The following is a 21,837-nucleotide window of genomic DNA, read 5'->3' on the forward strand; positions in this document are numbered from 1 at the left end:
CATGAATGGCACACATACACAATCCATGAATGGCACAGATATACAATCCATGAATGGCACAGATACACAATCCATGAATGGCACAGATATACAATCCATGAATGGCACAGAATGGCACACAATCCATGAATGGCACAGATATACAATCCATGAATGGCACACATACACAATCCATGAATGGCACACATACACAATCCATGAATGGCACAGATACACAATCCATGAATGGCACAGATATACAATCCATGAATGGCACAGATACACAATCCATGAATGGCACACATACACAATCCATGAATGGCACACATACACAATCCATGTCTCAATTGTCTCAAGGCTTAAAAGTCCTTCTTTAACCGCCTCCTCCCCTTCATCTACACTGATTGAAGTGGATTTAACAAGTGACCTGGATTCACCTGGTCAGTCTATGTTATGTAATATTTTGTTCTTAATGTTTTGTATATTTAGTATGTTTCTCCATGATGTATATAAACAAAATATATATGTGTAGGCTATCCATTTTTATGTTTGAGCACTTTGAATAGGCCTAGCCTATGTGCTGATGGCAGTATTAGCTAATGCTCCTGTTAAAATGTCTCAGTCTCTGTGTTGATGGGGGGACTTTCACCCAGTGAAAGTTATACTAGGCAGTATACTGTACTGTATATCTAACCCATCATAGGCTTTAATGTCTGTCTTCCATGCCGGCGTTGTCCAGTAGCAGCTATCAGCCAAATGGAAGTGCATGACACAGACAGGTTCCCAGCCAAAGCTGAGTGATTGGTCTGCTTTGATTGGAACCACTAAGTGTCTGGTCACCTGTCCATTTCCTTAATCACGAAGCAATGACAAGATGTCTGGTTTATGGGTCGGTATGTAAGGAGCTAGAAGTTCTCATTCACCTTTCAGCGTGTAGATAGTCCCTCTATATACTGTATCTGCCACACACACACACACACACACACACACACACACACACACACACACACACACACACACACACACACACACACACACACACACACACACACACACACACACACACACACACACACACACACACACACACACACACACACACACACACACACACACACACACACATTGACTTCTCATTCTCTGTAAGCACTGACACAGCACACCGAACACATATCATCCAACACACAGAATGTCTTCCATAGAATTACTCGCCGAAAGCAATAAGACAGGAACAATAGCATGCATCTGTGATGAGTAATATTACACCTTGGGACATTAGCAAGAACTCTGGGTGACTGTGTGTGTGTGTGTATATATATATACTACTGTAGCATTTTCCCAGTTGCTGTCTCTCTTACACCTGTCAGAATGCCATCAGACTGACATCCCAACTGGACTCAGAACCCCCCCATCCCTCTAAAATCATATTATACACACACACACACACACACACACACACACACACACACACACACACACACACACACACACACACACACACACACACACACACACACACACACACACACACACACACACACACACACACACACACACACACACACACACACACACACGAGAATACCTTTCACAGGTACATGCACACAATAAGAAAAGCTTTTTTTAAATCCCTTTCATAACATAAAAGACAAGATCATTTATTTTTACAATGTGTTTTCACCATCCCTCTGTCTCTCCTTTTCTCTCTCTGTTTGTACAGACACGTTCCAGTCTCTGCTATCCTTCACTCTGAACCTGACCACTGGTCTGTTTGACAGTGCCTATGAGCCCCTCTCCCAGGACGCTCGCCCCCTGGTGGCAGACCTCTTCTCCGACCTCTCTCTCTTCCTGGGAGGAGACGGCAACACCTCCATGGAGCGCTCCGTGCACCGCTTCTACGACAACCTCTTCCCGCTGGTTTACCGGCGTCTTATCAACCCTGGGCTGGCCTCGGCCCCACCCTCCTCTGAGCACAGCGAGTGTCTGCGCATGACACGCCAGGATGTCAACCCATTTGGGTCCCACCCCCGTGTCCTGGCCGAGGGGCTGACCCGCGCTCTGAATGCAGGACGGGCACTGAGCCAGGCGCTGGTGATAGGGGCAGAGGTGCTGAACGCCACAGAGCGGGCGGGGCTGGCCAGGGAGTGTGGGCGGGCTCTGGTGAGGATGCAGTATTGCCCCCACTGCAGGGGCCTGACCCTGATCCGGCCGTGTGGAGGACTGTGTCTGAATGTGATGCGGGGCTGCTTGGTAGGGCTCTCGGAGCTGGACGGGCCCTGGAGGCGCTACGTGGCCCTGCTGCAGGAATTGACAGGGGCCCTGGCTGAAGGCCACGACCTGGAGCTGGCTCTGCAGGGCATCAGGAACCACGTCAATGACGCTATCCTGCACGCACAGCTGCACGGGCCACGTATCAGTGCCATCGTGAGTCAGTGCCTCACCCACCACTCATACTTCACCTGTCATAGGACTGTACTAATATGACACACCTCTTAAGGCCCATGATGACACCACTTGGGCACATGACCATCCCTCACACCATTCATTTACATCACAGGACACAAGCAACAAAAATAATATTGGTAGGTCTCATCTGTCATATAAAACCTGTTATCTTAGGTCTTTGGGTTCTCTATTAATGACACCCACAAAAGAACTCTCAAGACTCTTCTGTGCAGCTCTGTGGTTGGCTTCTGTGGCTGAGTGGCTGCCTGGCTGGGGGGCATGAGGCTGGCATGGACCTTCTCTCTTGGCTTTGGACTCAAGGGGCTGGGAGATGGGAGGCTGGCAGGTTTCTTGGTACTTGTAAAGCAGGGGACAAGAGAAGAGAGGAGGGAGAATTTGCTAAATTCCACCAAAGCTGAATGTATCACGGAGGGCCAAACAAACAATACACTTTTTTACTTAGAATGACAGATAGGATATGATCTCTTTGCTCACACAAAAGAGAACCTGTGGAGTAGAAAGACGTAGATACATATCTGATTCTAGCTGTTTTTCCTGAGCAATTTAGTTTAACGGGCTTGAATAGTAAGTTCTAGCTCCAATGATAGGTAGGATTATGGTAATGATGACAAATGTGAGCCTGATTAGATTGTGGTTATGAATATGATTATAATTGACTTTATGATAATGAGACATGAAAGATTACACTATATAACACATACCTGTCTATGTTGTACAGAGATGTTTGGGGGTCTGTGAGGGCCAGAGATGTTAGTGGGACTGGAGTGGGGGTCTGTGGGGCCAGAGATTTTAGGGGGACTGTAGTGGGGGTCTGTGGGACCGGCATCCCTCCCCATCCCATCAGCACCCCTCTCTGTTACTGACATTGTCATTGTAGTAGTGTATTTACAGTCTGCCTGCCACCCCCAGGATCAAGTGTTGCTCATTCGCTGGTTCAACATGGCTAGGATGGCTGGGTCTCAGGTTACCCCCAGGATCAAGTGTTGCTCATTCGCTGGTTCAACATGGCTAGGATGGCTGGGTCTCAGGTTACCCCCAGGATCAAGTGTTGCTCATTCGCTGGTTCAACATGGCTAGGATGGCTGGGTCTCAAGTTACCCCCAGGGCTGGCATTTGAGGTCTGGACCCAGAGAAGGGAAGGGAAGGAGTAGGCAGTGATGACTCATTCAGTCACCTTCACAAACCTCTTCCTTTTCAACTCCTCTTCCTCCCCCTCTTCCTCCTCCTCCTGCTCCTCCTCAACTGAGGCATGTGTGCAGGTGTGTTTATAAGTGTTTATAATTTATGGGGATTATCTTTCTAGATGTCCTGCTGCATGTCTTTCCTGTGGAGATAAACCTCCTTCTACAGTAAGATGGAAGACAGCCGAGTATCTTATTACCTTATGCATGATGAAAGTACCAGACTACCAGATTGAAGAGATGTGGGCCTAGCTCTCTCTATTCCTCTCTCCTCTCCTTGTCTTCCTCCAGTGACATGGTTTGTTGGACCAGGTTTCCAGTTGGCATGGGGAGAATTGCCTCCTCAGCACATCCATACAAACAATCCATTAGCCTATCTAGTTAAGTGTATCTAGGTGCCTGACGCAGCAGGAGCTGCAGCAGGCCAGAGCAGACCCCCCCCCCCCCCCACACACACACACAGCCTGCCAATCACTCCCTCTCTGCCAAAATGCAACAAGGTGGAGAGGAGAATATGTGTCCAAAACACTTAGCAAAGAGAGATACTGGAATGACGATCGACTTCAGAAAAGCACACCTAACATAGACAGTGACTAACATTCTTTCACATTTCAGCAATGTTTTCAACTATTGCACCAGGTATTGCTGTAGCGTTGCAGTTACTATTGTAATTAAGAATCTCTGAATCGTAATGAATACATCCAGTTGATTTAATTGAAAATCCTCTGCAACACTTCAATAGCTAATTATTAGTGAGTTATAAAATATTTATCAATCCTTAGAATCCATACTGAAAGCTTTGGAGGAGCTAAGCCAGAGTTTGGCTGGGGCACGGGGGTGGCAGGGGCTCTAAAGAGATCCTGATTGACGGGATGCAGGGGCGCTTTGGTGATGTCACTCAAGCTCCGGCAGTCTTTTGATGAGTTAGAGTTCACTTTATTAGCATGAGCATACTCTTTGTCCTGCAGAATTGTGGGTTTTAAACTGTGTGTTTGTTTTCTGGTCTGGCATTGAGTTGTTTTGAGGCTTCCTAAAGGATCTGCCAGCTATTCAGTGGGTTGCCTCTGGTCCTGTCCAGCCGTCTAGAGCCCCAGTGAATCCCCTCAGAAAGTGTCTGTAGGCGGACCACAGACTGCCCTCCAGAATGCAAATCCAACTCTGGACAAAGACTCCTCATGCTGACTGGACAACCCGGTCCCACAATGCTTTGAAACTCAGGGCCTGGGACAGAGTGATGAGAACATTTCTGTGGCTAATCTCTGGACAAATAAACTTCTATAGGAACACACACACACCGAGGAGGCTGGTGGGAGGAGCTATAGAAGGACAGGCTGATTGTAATGACTGGAATGGAATCAATAGAACGGAGTCAGACATGTGGTTTACATATGTTTGATGTGTTTGATGCCGTTCCATTTATTTCCATTCCAGCCATTACAATGAGCCTGACACACACACACACACACACACACACACACACACACACACACACACACACACACACACACACACACACACACACACACACACACACACACACACACACACACACACACACACACACACACACACACACACACACACACACACACACACACACACACACACACACACACACACACACACACACACACACACACACACACACACACACACACACACACACACACACACACACACACACACACACACACACACACACACACACAAACAGTTACAATTAGGGGTGACAGGGCAAGCAGATTCCCTGGGTCTTTGGCGTACCTCTTATAAAAAAGAGGACATTTCCCAGATGTATACAAACACATTCTCACAAGTGATACACATGAATACACACACATACCCTTAATGTCAGTGAGCTTGATTGCTGTCTAATCTCTGGGGAAGGCAGTATGTGTCTCTGTTGGTGTCAGTGGTTTTGTCCCAGCTTTACGTTGGCCTACACCCTAACTCAGAGCTTAGGCAGAGCTTTCTGAAAACGTCCATATTTCACTGTTTCACAGCACCCCACTTACTGTCCAGGGGCCAAATGAGCTAATTCCATTAGAGAGCCTTTAAAGCCTGTCCACAGCTGTGTGGGTGGGAGTGGTAAATGGGATCCATGTCACATCGGCCTATAACTCACTCCCAGCTACTCTACACAGAAGGCTGGATATGAGGGGAGAGAGAGAGGGGGGAGAATACACCATCTCAGCTTTTCTTTTTGGGCAGGTCACCGGTTGCTGACGTTTTTTAATATCAGCTTTTTTTTTCTCTCTCTATCACTCTCTCTCTGACTACTCTCTCTCTCTCTCTCTCTCTCTCTCTCTCTCTCTCTCTCTCTCTCTCTCTCTCTCTCTCTCTCTCTCTCTCTCTCTCTCTCTCTCTCTCTCTCTCTCTCTCTCCCTCTCTCTCCCCCCATTGCCCCCGCCAGCGTCCGGACAATAAGTCATAAGAGGGAAGGAAAGAAATGCAACACCATAGCAGCACCATAGCAGCATCTGCATAACCACTGGCCCCTGGTGATATCAGTTGTCTAGCGACTGGATCATTCTTCTCTGTGCAGTATCATAGTTCTGTGTTCCTTCGGGTTTTAGGCAAGAATAATCACCATTGTGTCACTGATGATTTCCACGGCATGAGCCCTGCACATCTGCAACATATTCTTATCATTGTGTTCTCACATACTTTAGAGTGACTCTGTTAGGGATGTAATGGGCACCCTCTTTTTTACACACGGTCTAATTTCCTTCTCTACCCACCCTTCACCCCCCCTCTCTCCACCCCTCTCTCCTATCCCTCTCTCTTAGGTTGATAAAGTATGTGGGCCTCTCACAGACAGTCCGTCAGTGACAAGCATACGTTCCACCCTGAAGGTCATGACCTCTGTGAGTACCTCCCCGACCTCGATGGTGATGACGTCCTCCCCAGCTGACGTCACACGGGACCACTTGTCGCATACCAGGAGGTGAGAGAGAGAGGCGGCCATAGTGTCTGGTTAGCTGCCTTAGAGTGGTTGGTGTTGTAGCTGGTTGGCATACTGTGTTCCACTCTGTCCCCCAAAATGTATTTGCGCATTGCAGTATGAGTTACTTATAAGCACACTTTGCCACATATATTTTTTGTCAAACAAGCTTTCTCTATCATTATGTTTTTTTTACATTTTGAAGTTCTGTTTTCCCTCTCCTTAGGCATTGACTTGTGTTTGCTTTGCATTGGATCCCTGCTATTCCTACACCATCTCTCTCATCCTCTCTCCTCCTCTCCCTGACCATGATCACATCTTCCCAGGTCCTTTCCTCTGAAACCATCCAAGAATAATAAGCCTAGAAGTCTAAAAAAGATCTCAAGGTAAGCATGAAGCCCAGCATCTCCCCCTCGCTCGTTAATGTGGCCGTCTGACATGGAGTACAGGGGTTGGCCACCAGCGACACATTATGTCACCTTAATAAATATACCTACAGAGCCTTCAGAAAGTATTCACACCCCTTGATTTTCTCCACATTTTGTTGCGTTACAACCTGAATTCAAAATGGATTCAATTGACATTTTGTGTCACTGATCTACACACAATACCGTATAATGTCAAAGTGGAATTATGTATTTAGACATTTGTACAAATTAAAAATGAAACGCTGAAACGTCAATCAGTATTCCACCCTTTTGTTATGGCCTAAATACGTTCAGGAGTAAAAATGTGCTTAACAAGTTACATAATAAGTTGAATGCACTCACTCTGTATTCAATAATAGTGTTTAACATTATTTTTGAATGACTACCTCATCTCTGTACCCCACACATACAATTATCTGTAAGCTCCCTCAATCGAGCAGTAAATTTCAAGCACAGATTCAAACACAAAGATGAATGAGGTTTTCCAGTCGTTCACAAAGGGCACCTATTGGTAGATGGGTATAAAAACAACAGACATTGAATATCCCTTTGAGCATGGTGCAGTTATTAATTACACTTTGGATGGTGTATCAATACCCCCAGTCACTACAAAGACATAGGCACCCTTCCTACAGTGCATTTGGAAAGTATTCAGACCCCTTGACTTTTTACACATTCTGCTACGTTACAGACTTGTTCTAATGTTGACTAAATTGTTTTTTTCTACACACAATATCCCATAATGACAAGGCAAAAATGGTTTTGTTTTTTACATTTGAGCAAATTTATTACAAATACAAAACGGAAATATCACATTTACTTAAGTATTCAGACCCTTTATTCAGTACTTTGTTGAAGCACCTTTGGCAGCGATTACAGCCTTGAGTCTTCTTGGGGAGTTTCTCCCATTCTTCACTGCAGATCCTCTCAAGCTCTGTCAGGTTGGATGGGGAGCGTCGCTGCACAGCTATTTTCAGGTCTCTCCAGAGATGTTCAATCGGTCCGGCTCTGGCTGAGCCACTCAAGGACATTCAGAGACTTGTCCCGAAGCCACTCCTGCGTTGTCTTGGCTGTGTGCTTAGGGTCATTGTCCTGTTGGGAAGTGAACCTTCGCCACAGTCTGAGGTGCTGAGTGCTCTCGAGCAGGTTTTCATCAAGGATCTCTCTGTGGGCCTCCTGGGTGGCACAGTGGTCTAGGGCACTGCGTTGCAGTGCTAGCTGTGACACCAGAGATTCTGGGTTTGAGCCCAGGCTCGGTTGCAGCCGGCTGCGACCAGGAGGCCCATGGGGCGGTGCACAATTGGCCCAGTGTCATCCTGGTTAGGGGCTGGTTTGGCCGGCAGGGATATCCTTGTCTCATCGCGCACTAGCGACTCCTGTGGCAGGCCGGGCGCAGTGCATGCTGACCAGGTTGCCAGGTGTACAGTGTTTCCTCCAACACATTGGTGCGGCTGGCTTCCGGGTTGAAAAAAAAGTATCTCTCTGTACTTTGTTCTGTTCATCTTTCCCTCGATCCTGACTAGTCTCCCATTCCTATGTTGATAGCATCATGCTGTGGGGATGTTTTTCAGCAGCAAGGCCTCAATATTGGTTTCACCAGACCAGAGAATCTTTCTCATGGCCTTTTGACAAACTCCAAACGGGCTGTCATGTGCCTTTTTAGTGAGGAGTAGTTTCCGTCTGGCTTGATTGGTGGAGTCTCTGCAATGGTTGTCCTTCTGGTAGGTTCTTCCATCTCCACAGAGGAACTCTATAGCTCTGTCAGAGTGACCATCAGGACCATCCGTGACCAAGGCCCTTCTCCCCCGATTGCTCAGTTTGACCTGTCAACCAGCTCTAGGAAGAGTCTTTGTGGGTCCAAACTTCTTCCATTTAAGAGTGATGGATGCCACTGTATTCTTGGGGACCTTCAATGCTGCAGAATTATTTTGGAATCCTTCCCCAGATCTGTGCCTCAACACACACCTGTCTCAGAGGTCTACGGGTAATTCCTTCGGCCTCATGGCTTGGTTTTTGCTCTGACACGCATTGTCAACTGTGGGACCTTATACAGTGGGGCAAAAAAGTATTTAGTCAGTGTACCTATTTTGAAAATTACAGGCCTCTCTCATCTTTTTAAGTGGGAGAACTTGCACAATTGGTGGCTGACTAAAAACTTTTTTGCCCCACTGAATAGACAAGTAATGTCTAATCAATTGATTTTACCATAGGTGGACTCCAATCATGTTTTTGAAACATCTCGAGGATGATCAATGAAAACAGGATGCACCTGAGCTGAATTTCAAGGCTCATAGAAAAGGGTCTGAATTCTTATGTAAATAAGGTATTTCTGTTTTTTTGGGGTTTTGTAACGGCATTCTTCGTTTGTCAAAAGAGAGTCGGACCGAAATGCAGCGTAGTGGTTACTCATGACTTTAATAGAAAAAGTGACACATGAAATAACGATACAAATTACAAAACAACAAACAGAACATGAAACCTAATTACAGCCTATCTGGTGAAACTACACAGAGACAGGAACAATCACCCACAAAATACACAGCGAAACCAGGCTACCTAAATACGGTTCCCAATCAGAGACAACGAGAATCACCTGACTGATTGAGAACCGCCTCAGGCAGCCAAGCCTATACAACACCCCTAATCAGCCGCGATCCCAAATACTACAAACCCCAAAACGAAAATACAATAACATAAACCCATGTCACACCCTGGCCTGACCAAATATATAACGAAAACACAAAATACAATGACCAAGGCGTGACAGGTTTATAATTTGCAAAAATGTCTAAAAAACAGTTTTTGCTTCGTCATTATGGGTTATTGTGTGTAGATTGCAGCACTCTATCAATCAGGCCTTTATTGTAGAGTGGCCAGACAGAACCCACTCCTCAGTACAAGGCACTTGACAGCCCGCTTGGAGTTTTCCAAAAGTCACATAAAGGACTCTCAGACCATGAGAAACAAGATTCTCTGGATTGATGAAACCAAGATTGAACTCTTTGACCTGAATGCCAAGCCTCACGACTGGAGGAAACCTGGCATCATTCCTACAGTGAAGCATGGTGGTGGCAGCATCATGCTGTGGCGTCACTCCCCCCTCCAACCTGACAGAGCTTGAGAGGATCTGCAGAGAAGAATCGGATAAACTCCCCAAATACAGGTGTGCCAAGCTTGTAGCTTCATATCCAAGAAGACCCGAGGCTGTAATCGCTGCCAAAGGTGCTTCAACAAAGTACTGAGCAAAGAGTCTGAATTTGTATGTAAATGTGATATTTCAGTTGTTTTTTATTATAAATGTGCAAAAAATTTGAAAAACCTGTTTTTGCTTTGTCATTATGGGGTATTGTGTGTAGATTGAGAGGGGGGGAATTATTGAATCAATTTTAAAATAAGGTTGTAACTGAGGATGTATCAGCAGCATTGTAGTTACTCCACAATACTAACATAAATGACAGACTGAAAGATGGAAGCCTATACAGAATAAAAATATGTCGAAACATGCATCCTGTTTGCATTAAAGTAATGTAATACTGCAAAAAAATGTAGCAAATAAATAAACTTTTTGTTCTGAACACAAAGCGTTATATTTGTGGCAAATCCAACACATCGCTGAGACCACTTCATATTTTAAAGCGTGGTGATGGCTGCATCATGTTATGGGTATGCTTGTCATCGGCAATGACATTTTTTTAGGATAAAAATAAACGGAATAGAGCTAAGCACAGGCAGACAAATTCACTGGCAGACAAATTCACTTTTCAGCAGGACAATTACCTAAAACATAAGGCCAAATATGCACTGGAGTTGCTTTTCAAGATTACGTTGAATATTCCTGAGTGACCTAGTTACAGTTTTGACTTAAATCGGCTTTAAAATCTATGCCAAGACTTGGAAATGGCTGTCTAGAAATGATCAACAACGAGCTTGAATAATGTTTTAAAGAATAATGGGCAAATATTTTACAATCCAGGTGTGCAAAGCTCTTAGAGACTTATCCAGAAAAACTCAAAGCTGTAATTGCTGCCAAAGGTGATTCTAACATGTATTAACTAATGAAGTAATATTAGTGTTTCATTTTCCATCTCTTTAAAAAAAACTTTGACATTACATAGTATTTTGTGTAGATCGTTGACAAACAAAATTACAATGAAATCAATTTTAATCCCACTTTGTAACACAACAAAATGTGGAAAAAGTCAAGGGGTGTGAATACTGTCTGAAGGACACCTCAATGAATATACATTCGATTCTATGATATTGCGGTTATGATCAGCACCCCCCCACCCTCTCTCTTTCTTCCCTCTCCCTTCTCTGTCTCCCTTTTCCTCGCTCTCTCCTCTACCTCAGAGAGTTTATGGGCTATATCCAACGCTACAGGTCCTTCTTCTCTGCGTTGCCAGAGATGCTTTGTGAGAGTGAGATGGTGGTGGATGACTTCACCTGCTGGAGCGGGGAGGATGTGGTGGAGAGGTAGGAATGGACCCTTTCTATTGGTCTACATCTGTGTCTGTGATACTTAATTAAAACATTTTAAATTCATTCTATTGTGTCATTGACTGTACTTTTGTTTATGTGTAACTCTTTGTTGTTTTTGTTGCACTGCTTTGCTTTATCTTGGCCAGGTCGCAATTGTAAATGAGAACTTGTTCTCAACTACTGGCCTACCTGGTTAAATAAAGGTGAAATAAAAAATAAATAAATAATGGGCTTAGCCTTTCTGTTACGTTCTCTATACAGGTCTTGTTGCCCATTAAAAGAGAGAGGTTCTTCTGAATCTTTAACACATGATGTCAATACACATTAAGGCAAGTCACATGACTCTTTTCTATCCCATTAAGAGAAATTCAAGTAATTGATGCTAACATAAAAACACATTCAACCAGGTTAAAAACAAATCAGATATCCTGGTCAAGCCCTTATTGACATCTGAGGGCATGGATTCTGGTTTTGAGGACCTAGAAGAGTCCACGAATGTCTGGTGTAAGAGGTTTCAAACCAGCGAGGGTGCATGGGGATAATGAGTTTAACCAGGGGGCCTATAGACATTTGGATGCCATGGATATTGGGAGCATGTCCCTAGACCTTTGGAGTATAGTGTGTTCATTTATAAAATTCTAGAGGCCATTCTCATGAAAATTACATTGGAAACTTTGGAGAAGCACCTTCCTAAAAACACACATGTAGAAACAAGCGTTCAAACACACACACAAACACGCACACACACACACACACACACACACGCACGCACGCGCGCACGCACACACACACACACACACACACACACACACACACACACACACACACACACACACACACACACACACACACACACACACACACACACACACACACACACACACACACACACACACACTCTGTTTTGTCCCCCTTTCAGCCAATTCAACTGGTTTTTTTCTATTCTTGTTGAATTCACTGGCCATGAAGGGGTGTTGGAGCCAGCGGAGAGTGTTTTTTTGAATCGCTTTGGGCTGGGAGTGCTGGTGGGGGTTGGTGTGGTCTCCCCTAAAGAACCACAGAAACCATGTTTTGTATAATACCAATAGCATTCAATCCACTCCAGTTATTGTGTGTGCTAATTTGTTTGTTTAGTGGTTGTCTATAACTAATACTGTATCAACACACATTGGCCCTCCCACCGGATGTCGATTAAGGCAGCCCCCTGCACCTCTCTGAGGGGTTGGTTTAAATGTGGAAGACACATTTCAGTTGAATGCATTCAGTTCAACTGTTTAGGTATCCCCCTTTCCTTTCCTTCCCTATGGGAGGCCAGCTCCCCTCAGCCCTCTTCAAGCTCCTCTCTATTCTGGTACCCCAATGGTGGAACCAGCTTCCCCCTGAGGTTCGGACAGGAAAGTCCCTGCCCATCTTCCAAAAGCACATGAAACCCTACCTCTTTAAAGAGTATCTTAAATAATCCACCTCCTCACCTCGACCCCCCCCCAAAAATAAATAAAATAAAAACAAATACAACTCCTGAATCATCACTTGTACTTGACCCCCCATCACACCTTTGCTGATAACTACTTTATTGAGGAAAAGTGTACTTACTATGCCTGTGATGTGTGGTTGTCATATCTAGCTATCTTAAGATGAATGCACTAACTGTAAGTCACTGGCTAATTGATTCAAATGTAAATAGTAGGCTTGGGCTCGATTCAGTTAAAATTCCAGTCAATTCAGGAAGTAAACCGAAATTCCAATTCTCTTGTTGGTTTGTTGTGGGCTAGGGAGAGACGGAGGGGGTTCACTGGGGCTCCTGTGGGCCCTCTGTGTGGCACTATTGAAGGCCCCAGGCCTGGTGGCCATTCAGGCTTTGTGAACCTTGCAGAAGAGCAGAGGGGGGCCTCCTCCTCCCCTCCTAATGTACCTGCTGCCCCCCCACCAGGGACCACTGAGAGAAGGGTCTGTTCTCTGGCCCTCTGGGGCTGCAGCCTGGAGCCTGGGGCTTGGAGCCTGGCGGCTGGAGCCCAGCCAAGCGCTGTGGAATAGGAGGGCACAGAGACACTGGGGCACAACCACTCTGCTGACCTCTTTACAGTTTCAATTCAGTGAACTCCCCCCGTGCACCCCCGTGCACCACACCACTCCTGTTTGACCCAATTCACTTACTGACAAATGCCTTTGCTTGTGTGGTTGCTTATGTGTTACCAGAAAAATAAAAGTCTCTTTGCTGTGTTATCTGTCCTGAGACAGTTCTGACATTGTCTCTGTATTTTATTTATATATTTTTACATTTTCTATTGAACCTTTATTTAACTGGGCAAGTCAGCTAAGAACAAATTCTTATTTACAATGACGGCCTACCCCGGACAACGTGTGTGCCACACTATGGGACTCCCATTCACGGCCAGATGTGATACAGCCTGAATTCAAACCAGGGACTGTGGTGACACCTCTTGCACTGAGATGCAGTGTCTTAGATGGCTGCGCCACTCAGGAGCCCCATTAGGTGTTCTTATAGATTGGTTTAACCCTCTCATGGTATGTAGGCAGGCATCATATATCACTTAACCAGAGTTATCTGCATCTAAGAGTCAAAACAATAATGGCAAGGCTTTAAATTCAAGCATCACATGAGTTTGGATAGGTGCCGTGAATAACCTCTTCTCATACTGTACTAATGCGGTCTCTGCTACCCACCTCACATTATGGGGAAACACTGCCACCTAGAGGATGTATCTAAATCAAATCAAATTTTATTGGTCACATACACGTGTTTAGCAGATGTTGTTGCAGGTGTAGCGAAATGCTTGTGCTTCTAGTTCCGACAGTGCAGCAATATCTAACAAGTAATATCTAACAATTTCACAACAAATACCTAATACACACAAATCTAAGTAAAGGAATGGAATTTAGAATATATAAATATATGGAAAAGCAACATCAGAGCGGCATAGACTAAGATACAGTAGATAGTATAGAATACAGTATATACATATGAGATTAGTAATGCAAGATATGTAAACATGATTAAAGTGGCCAATAATGTCAAGTCTGTGTATGTAGGCAGCAGACTATCTGTGCTAGTGATGGCTATTTAACAGTGATGGCCTTGAGGTAGAAGCTGTTTTTCAAACTCTCTGTCCCAGCTTTGATGCACCTGTACTGACCTCGCCTTCTGGATGATAACGGGGTGAACAGGCAGTGGCTCGGGTGGTTGTTGTCCTTGATGATCTTTTTGGCCTTCCTGTGACATTGGGTGCTGTAGGTGCCCTGGAGGGCAGGTAGTTTTTCCAAGATGGCGAGCAGTACAGACATTGTTTGTCGTTCTTCCCTGTAAATTTGGTATTTTTCATATTTTTTGTAAAGATTTCAATATATTTTCAATCTCTTTTTCCATTTTTAAATTAAATATACCTTCCGGCAACCCGCCTCACCCAATGTGATAAGGATCTGCTATTTTTAGACCTTATAGCCAGAACCTCCATCAGAAACTTGCCATCTGAAGTTAACCAGCTAATTAGCTACTAGCTATTTAGTAATTGTTAGCCACTGCTAGTGGCCTTTACCTTTAGCACAGACACCAGACGCTGGATAATACTTGCCAGCCTGTCAGTCTGCACAGCGCGTTATCAACCCTGAGCATATCGGACTGTTTTTCTCCACTACAACACCGGATTCCTGCCATAAGCCCTGGACTATTGCTCCTGATCATCGCAGCTAGCTAGCTGCCACCGAGTGGCCCAGCCCCAAAGCTAGCCTTGATTCCATCTCCCGGCCTGCTCAGTGGACCCTATGATCACTCGGCTACACAGCTGATGCCTCCCGGACTCTTCACTAACACGACTAGAATCCACTACACCACCGGATTCTTGCTGTAAGTTCTGGACCTTTGCAACGGATCATCGCTGCTAGCTAGCTGTTATCGAGTGGCTATTGTGGCTAACGCCATAGTCCCGAAGCTAGCACCAGTTATCCGCGAGCCATGCTCATCTCCCGGCTAGCAAACAAAATTACTTCATTTACAATACCTATTTTGACAGCTGGCTGGACCCTTTGTCGACACGGAGCCCTGCCGTTCCATCACGACTGGTCTGCCGACGTAATTCCATCCGTTGTGCCCTCAACCGGCCTTTGCCGGACGTCAGAGCAGACACTTCTACTAGCTCCTGCCTGCTAACTTTTTTTGAATGTCGTGTCTCCCGCTTGCTAGCGTAGTAACGACTACCTAGCGGCTTCCCTGTTTCATCTATTGCTGTTCACTGGACCCTATGATCATTGGCTATATAGATGATGCCTGCTGGACTGTTCATTAATCACGGTACTCCAGTTTGTTTATTTTGTTTATCTGACGGCCCCAGCCTCGAACTCAGGCCCTGTGTGTGGTTAACTGACCCTCTCTGCCCATTCATCACCATTTGACCTGTTGTTGTTGTCTTAGCTAATTAGCTGTTGTTGTCTTACCCATTGTTGTCTTAGCTAGCTCTCCCAATCAGCACCCGTGATTGCTTTATGCCTCGCTTTATGTCTTTCTCTAATGTCAATATGCCTTGTATACTGTTGTTCAGGATAGTTATCATTGTGTTATTTCACTGCGGAGCCCCTAGTCCCACTCAACATGCCTTAGATACCTCTTTTGTCCCACCTCCTACACATGGGGTGACCTCACCCAGCATAACTAGTGCGTCCAGAGATTCAACCTCTCTTATCGCCACTCAATGCCTAGGATACCTCCACTGTACCCGCACCCTACCATACTGTGTATATTATGCCCTGAATCTATCCTACCACGTCCAGAAATCTGCTCCTTTCATTCTCTGTCCCCAACGCACTAGATGACCAGTTTTGATAGGCTTTAGCCGTACCCTCATCCTACTCCTCCTCTGTTCCTCTGGTGATGTGGAGGTTAACCCAGGCCCTGCTTGTCCCCAGGCGCTCTCATTTGTTGACCTCTGTTACCGAAAAAGCCATGGTTTTACTCACTGCTTTAGCACACTCCGCCAACCCTGATGTCCTTGCCGTGTCTGAATCCCGTCTTAGGAAGGCCACTAAAAATTCTGAGATTTCCATCCCCAACTACAACATTTGCCATCACGATAGAACTGCCAAAGGGGGATGAATTGCAATTCACTGCAGAGATAGCTTGCAAAGTTCTGTCTTACTTCCCAGGTCATTGCCCAAACAGTTCGAGCTTCTACTTTTAAAAATGAATTTCTACAGAAATAGGTATCTCACTGTTGCTGCCTGTTATAGTCCCCCCTCAGCTCCCAGCTGTGCCCTGGACACCAAATGTGAATTGATTGCCCCCCCATCTATCTTCAGAGTTTGTTCTGTTAGATGACCTAAACTGAGATATGCTTAACACCCTAGCAGTCCTACAATCTAAGCTATATGCCCTAAATCTCACACAAATGATCAAGAAACCCACCAGGTACAACCCTAAATCCGTAAACATGGGCACCTTCATAGATATTATCCTGACCAACTTGCCCTCCAAATACACCTCTGCTGTTTTCAAACAGGATCTCAGCGATCACTGCCTCATTGCCTGCATCCGCTATGGGTCCACAGTCAAACGACCACCCCTCATCACTGTCAAACACTCCCTAAAACACTTCTGCGAGCAGGCCTTTCTAATCGACCTGGCCCGGGTATCCTGGAAGGATATTGACCTCATCCCGTCAGTAGAGGATGCCTGGTCGTTCCTTAAAAGTAATTTCCTCACCATCTTAAATAAGCATGCCCCTTTCAAAACATGTAGAAATAAGAACAGATATAGCCCTTGGTTCTCTCCAGACCTGACTGCCCTCAACCAGCACAATAACATCCTGTGGCATACTGCACTAGCATTGAATAGTCCCCGCGATATGCAACTTTTCAGGGAAGTCAGGAACCAATACATGCAGTCAGTTAGGAAAGCAAAGGCTAGTTTTTTCAAACAGAAATTTGCATCCTGTAGCTCTAACTCCAAAATGTTTTGGGACACTGTAAAGTCCATGGAGAATAAGAGCACCTCCTCCCAGTTGCCCACTGCACCGAGGCTAGGAAACACTGTCACCACTAATAAATCCACAATAATTGAGAATTTCAATAAGCATTTCTCTACGGCTGGCCATGCTTTCCTCCTGGCTACCCCAACCCCGGCCAACAGCTCCTCACCCACCACAGCTACTTTCCCAAGTCTCCCCTGCTTCTCCTTCACCTAAATCCAGATAGCAGATGTTCTGAAAGAGCTGCAAAACCTGGACCCATACACGTCAGCTGGGCTAGACAATCTGGATCCGTCTTTCTAAAATGATCCGCCGCCATTGTTGCAACCCCTATTACCAGTCTGTTCAAACTCTCTTTCGTATCGTTCGAGATCCCTAAAGATTGGAAAGCTGCCGCGGTCATCCCCCTCTTCAAACTGTTACAGACCTATATCCATCATGCCCTGCCTTTCTAAATTCTTTGAAAGCCAAGTTAACAAACAGATCACTGACCATTTCGAATCCCACTGTACCTTCTCCCGCTGTGCAGTACGGTTTCCGAGCTGGTCACGGGTGCACCTCAGCCACGCTCAAGGTACTAAACGATATCATAACCGCCATCGATAAAAGACAGTACTGTGCAGCCGTCTTCATCGACCTGGCCAAGGCTTTTGACTCTGTCAATCACCACATTCTTATCGCCAGACTCAACAGCCTTGGTTTCTCAAATAACTGCCTCGCCTGGTTCACCAACTACTTCTCAGACAGAGTTCAGTGTGTCAAATCGGAGGGCCTGTTGTCCGGACATCTGGCATCCTCTATGGGGGTACCACAGCGTTCAATTCTCAGACCGACTCTTTTCTCTGTATATATCAACAATGTTGCTTTTGCTGCGGGTGATTCACTGATCCACCTCTACGCAGACGACACCATTCTGTATACATCTGGCCCTTCTTTGGACACTGTGTTAACAAACCTCCAAACGAGCTTCAATGCCATACAACACTCCTTCCGTTGCCGTCAGCTGCTCTTAAATGCTAGTAAAACTAAATGCTTGCTGTTCAACCGATCGCTGCCCGTACCCGCCTGCCCAACTAACAGCACTAATCTGGACGGTTCTGACATAGAATCTGTGGACATCTACAAATACCCAGGTGTCTGGCTAGACTGTAAACTCTCCTTCCAGACTCATTAAACATCTCCAATCCAAAATTAAATCGGCTTCCTATTTCGTAACAATGCCTCCTTCACTCACATTGCCAAACATACCCTCGTAAAACTGACTAGTTTGACTAGGGCCTTGTATGCATCCCAGAAGTTGAGTGGTTTTCTTGCGCGAGTACTACAGTCGATATGCTGATATAATTTAGGTAGCCTTTTCCTCAAATTTGCTTTGTTAAAATCCCCAGCTACAATAAATGCAGCCTCAGGATATATGGTTTCAAGTCCATTGAAGTTCCTTGAGGGTCATCGTGGTATCGGCTTGAGGGGGGATATACACGACTGTGACAATAACCGAAGAGAATCCTCTTGGGAGATAATACGGTCTGCATTTGATTGTGAGGTATTCTAGGTCCGGGGAACAAAAGGACTTGAGTTCCTGTATGTTATTGCAAATACACCATAAGTCGTTAATCATGAAATATACCCCCCCGCCATTCTTCCCGGAGAGATGTGTATTCCTGTCGGTGCGATGAACTGAGAATCCAGATGGCTGGACCGAGTCTGACAGTATATCCCGTGAGAGCCATGTTTCTGTGAAACAGATTATGTTACAATCCCTGATGTCTTTCTGGAAAGAAACCCTTGCCCTGATCTCATCAACCTTGTTATCCAGGGACTGAACATTAGTGTGTAATATACTCGGAAGCAGTGGTTGGTGTGCGCGCCTCCTAAGTCTGACTAGAAGACCACTCCGAATTCCTCTTCTCTGCCAGCATTGTTTTGGGGCGGCCTCTGGAATCAGTTCAATTGCCCTGGGTGGTGCTAACAAAGGATCCGCTTCGGGAAAGTCGTATTCCTGGGCATAATGCTGGTGGTGCTGGTGAGTTACGGCTGCTCAGATATCCAATAGTTCTTCCCGGCTGTATGTAATAACACATTTTCTGGGTTAACAGTGTAAGCAATAATACATAATAAAACAAAATACTACAAAGTTTTCTATGAACTAGAAGCGAGGCAGCCCTCTCTGTCATCTCCATCTTGAACCATCTTATATCCATGTGAAAAAAGACCAAACATTCCTTCAGGTCACCAAATGTGACAACATCCATTACTCCAAACTTCCCCATACTGTATTGTTACGCAGTTGCACTATGGATAAAACTGAAGCAACATTGTGTGCATCCGCAGGTATTTTCTCTACAGAGGTCTTCCTCTAGGACTCCCATATTAATATATGCTATTTATCAGCCACTTTAACGTGACTTACAGACATTTTTGTTTTGCATGTGGGCAGTCCCAGGAATCAAACCCACTATCCTGGTATTGCAAGAGCCATGCTCTACCAAGTGAGATACATAGGACTACACAGCTACAGAGGACCACATAGCTACAGAGGACCACATTATCATAGGACCACATTACCTGAAAATGAGGCATCACATTCCTGTTTTACTTTGACATGTGGTATCTACTGTATTAAGATAAACTCTACACTCAACATACGTAGAATGTATGCACACATGACTGTAAGTCGCTTTGGATAAAAGCGTCTGCTAAATGGCATATATTATTATATATTATTATATTAACAGCAGTGAGCACAGTTTACTATTAGTCTGTGACTACCATATTAAGGGACATGAACCACTAGAGAGCAGTGTTGTAGCGGCCAAGTCTAAACGTGTCCTCTGTTTTTGTCCCAGCCAGCCAGGCAGGTATGATGACAGCAGCAGAGTTCAAACTGGGTTAAGAATGTCCAATGAGGTTAAGTGTCTCAGTATGGGTTTCACAGGGAACTGTTTTTGTCTGATGAACCCAAAAGGAAGTGAATGAGGTGGCTGTTCAGAGGATATATTGAATTATTATATATTATTTGCTTCCAGGCTCTCTGTAGTCATAGTGTGTGCTGTGGCAGACTGTAATTGAGTCCCCAATCACTACTGATCATGTTCCCACAGGGAGGCTGGGGCCAAGGTGCCTTCTGACAGAATCTGGGCTGAGCTGACTTACTGCTCACTGCCTCTGTTGTGGATGTTGTTCTCATATCTGCTGCTTCACTGGAAGCTGACTGCCATCAAATGGGCTTCTCATGGCAGAGTCCTCTTGCGTTGTGTGTCTGTGTTAGTGAGTTTGGGTTGGGGGGATGAAAGCACAGAGATGGACATAACAGTTATCAACTGAAAGCTTCAGAGTACAGTGTCTCTTACATAAGTCTGTAATTCTAGACCACACAGATCATTGGTCAGATTCCAGGTTAGCGGTAATTGTGAAATAGTTTGCGCTCACATGCTCTAACATCTGAAACCCTGTTCCTCACCTTCCCACGTTCTCTATTATTCCCATCAGTTGCATGACTGTCACCTTTGACCTTGATCCTGGGGATGAAATGTGGATGTCAGGATCAGTTTCCTGTCTATTCCCCTTGTTTCCTTCTCCCTTATTCAGCCCACAGAGCAACACCCTAGCAGAAAATCTGGAATAACAGAGGCTTGGGGAGCACATAGAGGGAAAACAGTGGTAACCTAGTAACGCCACCATGGAAAGCGTAGTTCTTACAGACACCAAAGCCTGACAAAAGACTATTCGCTGTCTCAGGTATCAAGGTCATTTATCCTATTGACATGTTAGAGACTCGTCTCACATGCATAAATTAGTCTACAGTTCGACACTGCCCACTGGGCACACCACCTCATTTCAACGTGGAAATGTGGGTAATATTTGGTTGATGAGAATGAGAATTCAACCTTTATTCATCCTCTCCAAAAAAAGCCAGGAGTTTATTGAATTATAACTATGCTGCCTCCAGAGTGGCTTTACTTGGCTCATCGCGTTGTAGCGACTCCTTCAGGCTGACTTCGTTCGTCAGTTGAACGGTGTTTCCTCTGACACATTGGTACGACTGGCTTCCGGGTTAAGCTGGCGAGTGTTAAGGAGCGCGATTTGGCGGGTCATGTTTCGGAGGACGCATGACTCAACCTTCGCCTCTTCCGAGTTGCAGCGATGAGACAAGATCGTAATTGGATATGATGAAAAAGGGGGGTCAAAAAGTGCAGAGATAACATACTTAGATTACAACTAAATCAAAAATCAGACATTGTTTGGAATTTGGTTGTACTTTTAGATGCTTGATAGCATAGTGATACATTGCATTTATTTATCACTACACTATCAACCATCTAAAAGCACAACCATATTCCAAACAACGTCTGATTTTTTAGTTGTAATCTAAGTATGTTATCACT

General features: G+C 45.1%; 1 protein-coding gene across 1 annotated transcript in view; it reads left to right on the plus strand.

Annotated features, from left to right (window-relative positions):
- Positions 1 to 21,837, plus strand: part of LOC124037064 (glypican-5-like) — a 136,029-nt gene that overhangs the window by 38,180 nt on the left and 76,012 nt on the right. Inside the window, exons 3-6 of the mRNA XM_046351698.1 lie at positions 1,700 to 2,403; positions 6,416 to 6,573; positions 6,897 to 6,956; positions 11,349 to 11,471. Of these exons, the coding sequence (XP_046207654.1) occupies positions 1,700 to 2,403; positions 6,416 to 6,573; positions 6,897 to 6,956; positions 11,349 to 11,471 (1,045 nt within the window). The remainder of the gene's footprint in view (positions 1 to 1,699; positions 2,404 to 6,415; positions 6,574 to 6,896; positions 6,957 to 11,348; positions 11,472 to 21,837) is intronic.

The sequence above is a fragment of the Oncorhynchus gorbuscha genome, linkage group LG06, assembly GCF_021184085.1.
Source record: "Oncorhynchus gorbuscha isolate QuinsamMale2020 ecotype Even-year linkage group LG06, OgorEven_v1.0, whole genome shotgun sequence".
In the NCBI taxonomy this organism is placed as follows: domain Eukaryota; kingdom Metazoa; phylum Chordata; class Actinopteri; order Salmoniformes; family Salmonidae; genus Oncorhynchus; species Oncorhynchus gorbuscha.